At 49.2% G+C, this 12,566-nt stretch overlaps 1 protein-coding gene and 1 pseudogene across 2 annotated transcripts in view; both read right to left on the bottom strand.

Annotated features, from left to right (window-relative positions):
• Window positions 1-1,426, bottom strand: part of LOC123084746 (nuclear transcription factor Y subunit A-5-like) — a 27,231-nt pseudogene extending 25,805 nt beyond the window's left edge. The window contains exon 1 of the transcript XR_006439393.1: window positions 996-1,426. The product of XR_006439393.1 is annotated as a nuclear transcription factor Y subunit A-5-like (transcript). The remainder of the gene's footprint in view (window positions 1-995) is intronic.
• Window positions 1,427-4,945: 3,519 nt separating this feature from the next.
• On the bottom strand, window positions 4,946-10,013 carry LOC123081556 (probable ubiquitin-conjugating enzyme E2 23). The gene is made up of 5 exons (XM_044504118.1): window positions 8,274-10,013; window positions 8,073-8,195; window positions 7,596-7,916; window positions 5,894-5,972; window positions 4,946-5,793 (listed from the first exon to the last, which is right to left on the bottom strand). Exons 1-5 carry the CDS (start codon window positions 9,696-9,698, stop codon window positions 5,114-5,116), a joined length of 2,628 nt encoding a protein of 875 aa, XP_044360053.1. The 5' UTR covers window positions 9,699-10,013; the 3' UTR covers window positions 4,946-5,113.
• Between the last annotated feature and the right edge of the window lie 2,553 nt (window positions 10,014-12,566).

Raw genomic sequence — 12,566 nt, 5'->3', positions numbered from 1 at the left:
GCGGCCTTCTTGTCGGCCTCGGCTTTCTCAGCGGCGGCACGGTCGGCGTCGGTTGACATGGTGATGATGAAGGTGATGCGGACGTAGATGAACAGAAGCGAGCAGTCGCGTAGTCGCTACCCAAAAACCTAATCGCCCCTCTCCCCGTACAGGATCCGGAGAGGCGTGGTTTCGGAGGCCTGCTCTCCCGTCAACCGTGTACGCGGTGAACGGGACGGAGTCGCCGGCGGCAGCAGCAGCAGAGGAACGACGTGGGCGTGGAGGCGGAGATGCGTTCTGTTTTCGTGACGGCTAGGGTTGGCAGCGCCCCACATATATATGTGCGGCCGCGCGTGGAGAGACGTGGGCTGAACCCACGTCCAAGTCGGTAGCCCACGATCCGACGTCTCAGATCGTGGCCCCACCTGTCAAAGACTCTCCGTTCCTGACCGGCAAAAAGAAGCGCATAGGAGTGAGCTCGGCTCGAACCCGCGGCGCGTCGTGACGAGGCGAGGCGAGGCGTGGCGTGGCGTGGCGTGGCGAGGCGAGCGGAGGAGGAGGAGTGCGCGAGGGCCTCATCTCTTCTCAAGCTCCAATAGCATGAGGAAGAGAGTCCCTTATAAACCACTCCAACTCTCCTTCCACTTCCAAGGTGGGACTAAACTTCCCACACGCCTAGTGCCATATAACCCACATGGGCCCTTAGAGATTTTTCAGAAATTGCAATATGGGCCTAGAGCCCACCTAAGATTTCAGCAGGGATTTTGGCTTGCAGGGGATCTAATCCCCCTCAGTCCCTGCCAATCCCCTTCCAAAACCGCCTCAACCGAACAAGGCCTGAAGCGGATTGCATCAGTGACTCGTTGACCCCAGGATCCACCAGACCTTCCGGTTCACCGGAGCAGCAAGACACTCGCTAGAACTCACTTGGCGTGGCACGCCACGCGCATCACTTACCGTGTCAGCTTAGCAACCCGGGCTGCGGCCTACGTGTCCCGGGTCGATCACGGCTTCACCGGCCCGGCGAAAGGTCAGCTCTGAGGTGACATGACAGCAACGGCTTGCTTGCTTGGATCGGGAGACTAGTCTGGGAGGGCATGTAATAATAAAATAAAAATGCAGTTGGAAATGGCCCGGCCCGAGTGCGAGTGGGCACGTCGACGTATTTTAGTTGTATCGGTCTCCTCCCGGCCCGAGATGTTTGATGTTTTCTGGCTTGCCATTGCTGGCGGGGAGTAGAGTATGGTTGCCACGCTATCGCCGTCATGTTTCTTTTTTTCAAGATCGCTGCTACGCTATCAGTGTCATCACCACGTCGTAGTAGGGCCCGCGCTGAAGAAGCGGCAGCCGGCAGCCCTTCTTGTCGCCATCCGCGCCCTGAATGCGTCGCTTTCAGTTTTTTTTTTAGCAGCGGGGGGCTAGCTGGAGTGGAGAGCGTCACGGCCATGGCGGCACGTCGCGCAGGCGCCACTTGTGGCAGGCCTCCGAGGTGACTCACCGCCCCCGAGCTGCTTTCTTCTCTCTCGCCTTTTTTTAGGGTTTTTTCTTTCTAAAAACTGTTTGTCTCGTTGGGCGTACCACGCACCAAACGCCTCTAAACATTTCAACAACACGGTCCGAACACTTTTTGTCATCCAACATCGTGTATCACACGGCCGTGACCAGCGGGACGTCCAAATTCTCGCAAACCGCGGATGGTTTGTGGATGTTTGCATTCTTGGGATGTTGGCGTCCGACTGCACGGTCCCACGCAAATCCCTCGTCGCATGTTCTGCTTTAGAATCCTCGCCGCATGTTATACATACGTCCAGACGCGACGGGGTGGCCGTCTACCGCAAACATGCTGGCGAGGCCGATGTGACCGATCAGCTTACCGGCGCCGTTTCAATGCGGAGCAACGCCGGAGAAGCCTACTCCAGTCGTTTGTGCCCGCATTGAAGCGGCACTGGTCCACCTATCCTGGCTATTTAAGCAGGCAAGGCTCGCCGACAAACCCTATCCCCTCTCATCTGTACACTGCCTTCTCTCCTATCCTCTCGTCTGATCTGCACGCTACAACGATGGGCAAGTCCGACAATTGGTTCTCGACGCTAGCATGAGGATCCGTGAGGAGCTCGCATCGTGGTACCGCCGCCACAATCTCTGGCCCCGTCGGGATCTACAACTCCAGCGGTCAAAGAAGAGGTGGTGATGTCCAAGAACAACAAGGAGCAGCAGCAGCCACCCTCCTCGCCGAAGTCGCGCACACGAACAACGAGTTCGTGATGCACATAGAGTCGCTGCTCGAGCGGTCACTCCGCGCCCACGGTTCAGCACTGCCCTCGTCGTCGTGCAACCGCGGTGTCTAACTTGAACATTGAGTCAAGGAGGAGCCGGGGTCGCCGCTGCACAAGCAGTCCTAACTGCTTCATCCAGACGGTGTCCCCCTCGCGCTGGAAGTTTCCAGCGCGGCAAGGAGGTGGAGCCATCGCCACCCCCGCCGACAGTCCGGGAGCCATTGGTAGTGAAGGAGGAGGACAAGGCGGCAACCGAGCAAGCGCGCCGAGGTCAGCACGACATGGTGCGCCTGGCAGCATTCGCTATGTCAAACGTGGCATCGGATTGGGTCCGCGCGGATCTGGAACTTACATTGGCTGGCCCGAGGATCGATCCAGGACCACTGCATAGACGTCTGCCCGCTGTCAATGCCGGATCAGTGACCAACTCCTCAAAGTGGGGTTTCCAGAGTCCAAGTACGTCGCCTGTCCCCTCGTCGGCAAGGGCAAGAACTCGTCCACGGCCGACCGTCGGCGCCAGGTGGATGATGTCGAGCGCCTGCACCAAACATTGCTGCCAGATGGCCAATCAGGGCTGTCACGGCCCCTGGGAGGCCCTTCTATCACTGGAAGGAGGAGGATGATAGCGGCGGCGGCAAAAGGCAGAAGAGACAATGACGGATGAGCCGGCGGCCTCAGATCGTCCGGTACATAGCTTAGTTTAGTTTAATTTTAATTTTAATTTCGTTTGGTTTAGATGAACTTTATTAAATCTTGTCATTTTGGTTGTAAAATTAAAAAATATCGTCCGGTTTATATGAATTGCTTCCATCTATTTGATGTTTTTCGTTTTGAACTAGCGTGGATGTTTGGTGCACGCGGTCGGATAGGAATGAAAGTGAACCGTAAGCGGACGAATAGGAACTCACTGTAAGATCCACTACTGACGTTTAGATGTAGACCGAGGCTAGCAGGATGCTCGTCTCGCTCCTAGTTTAACCACAAGTGTCACAGGTTTCTCTGGTGCAACCACGCGCGGCTGGCTGCTGCCCAAGGCTGTGAATGAAGGAAGCCACGGTGCACGCAAGGCCACGGCACTTGGGAGTAAAGCAGAAAGCAGCGCGGGTTCTCTGCACTTTCAAACACCACCGCCCGATTAATATAAGTAAACTTTCTGATCGAGGCGACTAGAATACTCCTGGAAGGCGCGTTCGCCAACCTTGATGCTTATCCGCGGTAACAATGGCCGAGGGTTTGGATTGGGTATTTTATGTGGATGGGACGACGACAAAGGTGCGCAACGTACGTGATGCGCTCCTCATAGTCCTCACCCGCCTCGAGCTCTAGGCTGGACTCGGCCGGCGGCCGGCCACTGATCTTATCCAGTTTCTTCCGGGATGATAGATGGCCCAGCAATATCATAGTGTAAAGTTGTCATGAGACATGGCGTCGATCCAGAAAGCTATATGCATGCAGTGCGTGCCATTGAGGTGGGGCGAGACTGGAGCAAAAATATCGCCGCCGCGGAGAGGATCAGATTATAAGGTCGCCGTCGGTCGCAAGAGCCGAGATAGTGCGGATTATTACTCGTACATAGTACTCAATTAAGAAGATGGTGGGAAGCAAGCGCATCAGAGTTGAAGTTGAGATTGGATGATTGATTGACTGACCGACGTTGAAGCCAAAATACAGTATGCAACCCTAGCTTTTCGTGGAATCAATGGGAACAGTGTGTCAGTGTACCCATCATTTATCAAGATTGAATGAGATGGAGTACCAGTCAGCTTATGTCTGCCATGATTCACATGCAAAGAAGTGTAAGAAAGGTGATTGTGATTGATAGGGGACCATACACTCCAAGTCAACACCACCTTCAGAAAAAAGGAGTCAACGCCGGTGTCAGTGCTCGATGGTGCAACTTGAGGGCCCTGTTGATGATCATTTCAAAAAAAAAAGTTTTATTTTATCTCTCCACACTCTCTTGCTAGGCCCTCAAGATGTTGGGGCGAAGACCTTGTCAGGATACCGCCAGATGCTAATAGTATGATTAGTAAAAAAATTGAAGGATGATAGAATGATTAGCACTTCCTAAAGTAGTGATCTAAATGCTTTTATATTAGTTTACAGAGGGAGTACTATACATTTATCCACCAGATGCCGCCACGAAGGAGTGAGATCAATTTCATTTTGTAGTGAAAGGAGTAAAATCAGTTTTTTTTTGAGACAAAGGAGTAAGATCAAATGATATACCATAGCGTGAAACTTTGACCATGGGCCGGCAATTTTGGGCCAGACTTTAAACAGCCCAGTTTGTAAATATCAAGCCTGAGTACGACCTGTCCTGGCCCAAAACATATAAATAATGACAAAAATGTTTTTTTGAAATTAAAATACACTATTAAGCCTATTTGAAATTAAAAATTGTGAGGTGGGCTTGGAGTAGAAAACTGGAGTCCAAACTTTCTACCACCTACAAATTTTCGCTCGAGCAATAGTTCACACATGCTGATAAATTTTTTCAACCCACCATTAATTGCTTAACAAAAATACATTTATGTCCAAAGTTTCGGTTCATTACACAAACTAAAGATAAGCTAACAAGCAATAAGAGATGGAGAGAAAGGGGACCACGAGTTGAAACAGTAGCAGGACACCTGCTGCCAAGAGCTCAACATCAAAACTCTAGCCATAGAGCCATGGTTTAATAATCATTAGACAATAGTAAAGATTTTGGCAGAAGCAATAGTTGACACATACTGTCTACCGGTTACAAAGTTCAAAGTTTCATTGCTCGTAGTGATCTTATGTCAACATTACTACTTCCTGCCCGCCTCCACAGGTCCAACCCAAGTAGCGTGTCATACAAGAAAATCTGAGTGTCAATGGTTGGTGGCAGCACAATGGTCGCACCCTTGGGCACCAATCTGCGCGAATGCTGTCGTGAGCTTGGGCATGACATTAGCAAGCGCGGTCCTAAAGCCGGCCGAGCACGGCAGCTCCATGCTCCCATGACCGGCGTCCACGCATCCCTGCAGGTACGCCTCGCACGTTTCGAGCACGTACCTCCCACGTCGGCGAAAATGGTCCCTGACAACCCCCTCGAAGCCCTGCGGCGGCCGGCGCAACAGGTGGATCATGGTCCGGAGAGTGAGCAAGAGGGCGTTCTCATTATAGGGCAGCTCGTGGCGGTGGCCCTCTGGTCTGTCGATCAGGCGCTCATAGCCGGCCTCGTTGTAGAATGGCTGGCTATTGAGGACGAGGGCCTGGATGGAGACGACGACCTGAAGGAGGCTTGATGTCCCTGGCACCCAGACCTCGTTGCCCTCGCCGCTGAAGGTATTGAGCAGGCTTAGGCACACCGTACCGTCGGTATACAAATTTGGGTTCAGACGGAAGCCGAAAGAGTGGTAGTACACTTCCGGTGGCACGGCCGGGTAGGACTGCGGCATCTGCATGTCAAAGAAGAAGAGCCCATCCTGATACGGCGTCCCACTGGCGCCTACCATTGCCACCCGGACCAGGTCCATACGGTCCTCGAACGCCCGTACGTAGATCGTGCCTGCGTACATAGATCGATATACATACCAATTATTGAAATATCGAGACATATACGTTACATGCAAATGCCAATCTCGGGGTGGCGTCACACTGCACCGTACCTGGTAAGCTGTCGTGTAGTATTTTCCACTCCTTTTGCACCTTTTTTACGTGTACCGACCCATTTCCGCTGCTGATGCCCTGCAGTTCATTTGGTAAAAGAAAGGACACTGGTTAACGCATGTTTAATTCCGGTTTGTCGTACCATGACATGATTTAGAATATATTTCGTTATAGGAAACCCTACTATATATATACTATAGTTTTTTTTGCTAGATATACTATAGTGTATTGACACCAACCAACGATGTCGTGGCTGTAGTGATCTCAAGTGTGCAACCTAACGGACCTGACTAGATAGAACTATCAAATACATTCTTTTGCGGGATATCATTGTGAACTGGCCCATCAAGGTGCAAGTCCTACACCATATATTAAATGTTTTGTAATCAATAGTAGTATCTTAAGATAAATATTAATTCCTACCGCCTCCATGCTAAAATATAAGGTGTATTAGTTTTTCAAAAAGTCAAAGATTTCTATGTTTAGCCAATTCTATAGAAAAATATATCCACATCTTTGATAAATAAATAAAATGTAGAAATATATTTCACGATAAATCTAATGATAATGATTTCATATTGTGGACATCAGTATTTTTCTCCCATAAACTCGGTTGAAGTTAGAAAAGATTAACTTTTTGAAAAACTAATCCAACTTGTTATCTGGAACAGAGGGAGTATTTACTTCTCCAAACTATTAATTGGGAATTGCCTTTGCATTCAGGACCAAAAATTTAGGGGGGAAAGTTAAAGTTCATCTTCTTTTGTAGAAAGTGAGATGCACGCCTTTTTGGCTTCTAAGTTACATATATGGGGAGAATTAAAGCCATTAGAAAAGGAGAAAAATTCAACTCGACAATTTACAAGATAACCGCGCGTTGCAGCGCGAGTGCTAACTAAAAGTAATAGATAAATCATGTGGATTTCATATGATAAGATCATGCAGATGATGGGGCAAACACACATGAACTATGAATGCAGATGCATTACATGGATACGAAAAATATGTATAAATTATGAGGATTAACTATAATGAGATGTCATGTTGATGACATGGCAAACATGCACGACTCATTGATGTGAATGAGTTGCATGCATAGGGAAGATAGGTATAAATTGTGAGAACTGAATATGATGAGATGGCATATGCTGGTGACGTGGCAAACATGCATTACTTATTGATGTGGATGGGTTGCATGGATAAAAAAACAGACAGTGAGATAGATCATGCAACTAAAAAAATAGGAAAAATAAAATAGTTAATGAGGCGGCATGTATGATGAAGTGGCATATGTGCATGTTGAGAGGAATGTAAGTAGTGGGGATCAACTATTTATGTATACTAGATGATATCTCGCACGCTGTTGCAAGAATATTTTGCAATATATTTTAATGATATTTGATCATATGTCACATAAATATTCAGAGTAATAATATAAGAACTAAAACTAAAAATAACATATCCTTATATTGTCATTGATTAGTGTATAGTTGTATTAAATATAAATAGTATTGTGAATGAAAAATTCCATGGATCGTTTGCATATTGTGGCGAACCTTCTTCCATGCATGTTGTTGAGGTGTCATGCTTATGTTGAAACGATATGTTTTTTTTGAGGGAATGCTAGCTATTTAGATAAGTATAAGATAGGAAAAAGAAAAGAATATAAAGAGAGTAACTTTTTTGGGTGCATGCACCAACCTGATGTGCGGTGTCAAGGTAATAATGATCCGGAGGGCTCTTCACCACATCAAAGTTTGGGAACTTAAACGGGCCGCCATCTCCAGTGGCCTTGATCTCCACATCATTGGCATAGTCTTCCTCGCTATCATCGTCACTTACATCGCCTCTTGTCACTAGATCAACGAGGTCGGCCTCCGTGGCGGCGCCACCAACATCAGAATCTTCGTGCATGGACACTTCCGCATTCTGCCTGGTTTCAGCAGGGCCATCTAGTTCATTCACAGAACCGTCACCATCTTTGACGTTTGTAGCATCTACTGAATCATGTGGATCATTGACCTGTAATTAAATACATATGTTCACATCATTTATATGCTAATGCTTGATAGTACTCCGTATTAGTGATCGAAAAGATTTTGTATTAGTTTACAGAGGGAGTATTGAGTTAAGGTGCTTCGTGCATGCATGCGATAACGTTTCTAGGTAGACAGAGACCGCGTTTGCAGCATCCAATTCTTGAGGAGCACCGACATCGTCCTCCTCCACCCAGTCAGCCATTTCATCCCGCAGTTGCATGTAGCTCTCCTTGTTGGCGACACTGATTTCATGGGGTAACACCTGAGATATTATATGAAAATTACGCAATTATATCCAAGTCGAGTATTAATGCCCTGCGTGCTGCGTGTATATACGTACCATCGACGTGCTGCCGTCACTCCACTTGACTTGGACGTGGCCGTCAAGTAGGTCAACAACACGCCCGACCCATGGAACATCGGCGGGGGTGCTCGTGGCCGCCTGTGGTTGCTGCGCCGCCGGTGTGCTTCCGGTGACGGTTGATAGACGAACGACGACGTCTCCATAGACAACATAGTGGTCAGGGTCCCTGACCAGATCATACGCACTCACGGTATCGTCACACTCGACCTCCAAGCTGCTGGCCTCGTTGCCGGGCCGCGTCGACGCCGCCTTGAACCACGACAGGTGCACCATGTGGTCTTTGTGATCCACGCTTCTGACGACGCCGACGCGCCTTGTTGATCCATTGGCGTCATCTCCGGCAGCATCATCGACGGCGTCGCTAGGAGCGTTGTCAACAACGTGCTGCCCAGGAAAGAAGTCGTGCTCCATCATCAACTCATAGGGGTACCCATAGGGGTCGAGGTACGTTGATCTAGCCCCATACTGCCGCGTGCCGTCCTGCCACAGCACGTCGACGGTGGTGTTGTGGTTGGCGACGGTCATGGTGGGCAGCGGCGCCGAGTGCGCCTGCAGTGAACTTGCGTGGTGCTGCTCGACATCGTCGTTAAGAAAGCAGCGGTCGCCTAACGCCCAGCGGCAATCGGACGCGGAGCAGAAATAGGTCAGGCTGCTAGGGTGCTGGTGAGTAGGAGGAGCTGACTCCTGGACGAGTTGTTGCTTGGTGCCGCGTTGCGCCGACGCGATCCAGTAAACGGAGACGCCGGCCATCTCCACGTTGACCACCGTGCCTATTTTGCGGTCCGGCTTCCAGTGGCCGTTCAGCCACCGCGAGCCTTCGAAGGAGTCGCTCGTGACACGCCCCCCAGGGTAGAAGGGGACGTTCGTCTGGGGGAAGTGATAGACCTTTTTATCACTCGCCGACTTTAGCACCTTGGGCCCCGCGTCGGCGACCCTGCAGACAGCGCCGTCGTCGAACAAGACGTCGACGTCCACAGACACCTCGACCACCCGGCCCAGCCATGGCCCGGACAAGACGTAGTCGCCAAGGCTGAGCTCTCTGACGCGCCGCACGCCGGCCGTCGACACTCCCAGGATCTGCTTGCCCACCTTCCCACGGTCGTCGATCTGGGCGACGTGGAGATCGGTGGCGACGCCGGTGACGACGCCGATTTGGCCACCGGCGTCCGTCGCCGACACCACGAACTGGCCGACGTGGATGGAGCTTCTTTCGAGGACGGGGATTTCATCAGCCTTCTTGGTCACCATTGTGCCGTCGAGGCGGAACAACCTGCATGTGTCGTCCTCCGGGGCATACGAAATCACCAGGCCGCGGTCGATCATGCCACGCTTCGTGTTGAATTGCACAAGGTCTAGCTGATAGAGATTGCAGCGTACTACCTCGGCGTCCATCTCGGTCATATTTTTTTCTTCTCAATCGATCGATGGGCGTCCGATGATCTCGTTGTGTTCTTGATCGTGGGCGTGTACTACATCGATAGGAGCCAAGTATATGTAGCCGCCGCTAGATATGCACGGGCGGAAGGTCCAGGTAGGATTATTAGTTCTAGAGATAGACTAGAGAAGGAAGTCCAGGTAGCGTAAGATACCGAGAATTACTACTCCAAGCAAGGTTGTGATTATTAGGGACATGGCTTTGATATACGAAGATATATAGCAAGGTGGATGTTAGGGTTTGGCGACCAAGGGGCGCTTTGTCCCGGCCTCGTGCCCACCGGAGATGTTGGCATGCCATGCACGCCCGTCGTCGCCCCTTCATGCGATGGGCCTTGTTGCAGCTGCATCCACCCTTGCTTCGCTGGGACTTCGTGTTTCGGGCACACGTGTTGTAGATCGGATCACAAAGTTTCTTTGTAGCCCAGGTTACATGAAACCTCTTATTCTCAACCCTCCAGCCTTACTTTGAGATCCGTACTCTCCAACTAACTAACAACAAGAAGATTTCTCTTTTTTTGTTTCTCAAAAATGAAACAATATATGAACTTCAAACTTTGCAGATCGAACAAACATTAGAACATCAATGTGTGAAAAAACTTTCAGATTTTTTGTTCTGACATAAATATATAAAATAAGATTTTCTTTGAATAAAAATATCATTTCAAGTATTTAAAATGCATGAAAAAAAATCTGAAAGTATTTTTCCTAGATTGTAGTTAGAATGTATTGTTGTTCTGCAAAATTTGAAGATTATATGTTGTGTCGTTTGAGAGAAACAAAAAAGACAAATGTGTCTGCACGAATCTTGATGCATAAATGGATGGCAAAGATAATGGGTACCATGTAGCCTGAGCTACAGAAAACCACAGTCGGATCGGATTCGAAAGAGTCTGGCAGGGAGTCTTGCGGCAGTGCGCCGAACGGGGGCCGGAAAGAACACGGACCCTAAGCCCTCCTCCAAGGAAAGGGCAACCCCATATTCGGCATACTTCAGGAGAGCTAGGGTTTAATGGGGAGAGCACCCTAAACCCCGCGAGCTCCCTGACTGCGACCTTTTACCGCATCGACGACCTCTTCGGGTGCACATCATAACGCACTGGCTATCTAGACGCAGGCAAAGGGGAGAACGCGGTGCATCCCAGCCCAAGCAATGCATCTACTTCACGTGCAGGATCGGAGCAACCATAGAACACTAGGGGCTTGGATCAAGTTGTTGCGCCTCTTCCGATTCGTTTATGCTCCGGTGCTCTTCCCTGGGCTGAACGCGAGGTGGAAAAACACATCGACGGCCAGGATGAATCAAAAATTGTTCATAATGAGGAGCACGATCGTCTTTGTTGCCTCCGCGTATAGCCGTCGAGGAGCCCTGGGAGGCCCGTACGGGCCCGGTTAGATCGTATGCCCGGCCATATACGTATTTATATACGGCGGCCTTTCGTTCATGCGTGCAGCCGCCCGCGCATGGGGCAGCACGTGTCACGGGTAATTGCCAAAACTGTCCCATCATATAAATGTGGACGACAACCACCTCCGGCCGCATTGCCCACCATTTCCCCCCGCCGCATCGTCTCCCTATCCTCTCCAACCTCCTCGTCTCCCTCACCGCATCCTCTCCATCGCCATGGCGGACGCAGGAGGCGAGCGCCGCGATTGGGGCAGATCTGGTGGAGCAGGCGCGACAGGTCGCTGCGGGCACCTTTGTGAGGGGACGTGCCGGCGTCCAGCGCGGTGCTGCCCCCGCTGTAGATCTGGAGAAGGCGGGGGCGGGCTGCAGCGGGGCAGTCCAGCCAGATGCGCCCACTCTGGCGATCTCCGACAAGGCGCAGAAGCTGGAGGCAGGCTCTGGAGAGGCGCACGAGGTGGAGAAGGTGGAGGCCGACTCCGGCGAGGAGCAGGCGGAGCAGAAGTATCTGCTTATCACTTTTAGTTGGTAGTTTTCAGATTGTAGGGTTTGTGGCCAGAAGTTTCTTTGGTTAGATTTGTTGGATGTAGGGTTTTCTCTGCATTAAGATTTTTCTGTATTTGATTCATGAAAGAATGATGGACCACATATGATTATTAGATTAGGTTAGAAGTAACCGGATTGAGGGATGGTTTTTTTCCAGATGCTTATTAGATTAGTAGTGGAATTTTTGCTTGTTAGATTTTAATTAGTATGAGGTTGAACACCTTATTTAAGGGGTAATTTAAGGTCAGATAGACCATATATGATTATTAGATCTGTAGTTTAATGATGCAGACATATATGATTATTTGATTTGATCTGTGGTTCAATGATACTGGATGGAAACATATTTGATTTGGGATGCATTAGTTTTGACATGCCAATGAATTGATTTAGATGAGACAAGATTCATCTATAGTATAATTTGTTGTTGTTTAGGTAAGTAATGAAATTTTAGATGTTTGTTGGAGATATATGCATTTATAGTTGAAGGTGTACCTAATTAACTACTTCATTATGTTAATATGTGTAGAAGCTTTGCTGCATTATCCCAAAAACAGTAATTTGTGCATATTAAAATTTGTAGTTGGCTTCTATAATTAGTAGCAATGGATGTAATTTTATATTTAGGGGGCTAAGAGATAACTCATTGTACAATTGCAGAAGGGTGGCCTCAAAAACAGTAACATGGCCTTGAAATTTTATAAACCAAATGTTGTAGGCAGGCCTATTGTCCAGCCTCATAAAATTAACCTGGCCAGAGATTTTCCTCTTGTGCAAATACTTATGATGAATTACAAAAATATGCAGCTGGGATGTCACCATTGTATAACTATGAAGTAAACATTCCAAGGCAGGATCCTAGCAACAAAATATACTATATGTTT

This window comes from Triticum aestivum, chromosome 4A (genome assembly GCF_018294505.1).
Source record: "Triticum aestivum cultivar Chinese Spring chromosome 4A, IWGSC CS RefSeq v2.1, whole genome shotgun sequence".
Taxonomy (NCBI): domain Eukaryota; kingdom Viridiplantae; phylum Streptophyta; class Magnoliopsida; order Poales; family Poaceae; genus Triticum; species Triticum aestivum.
The sequence above is the reverse complement of the archived record's forward strand: the minus strand, read 5'-3'. Positions and strand labels throughout refer to the sequence as shown.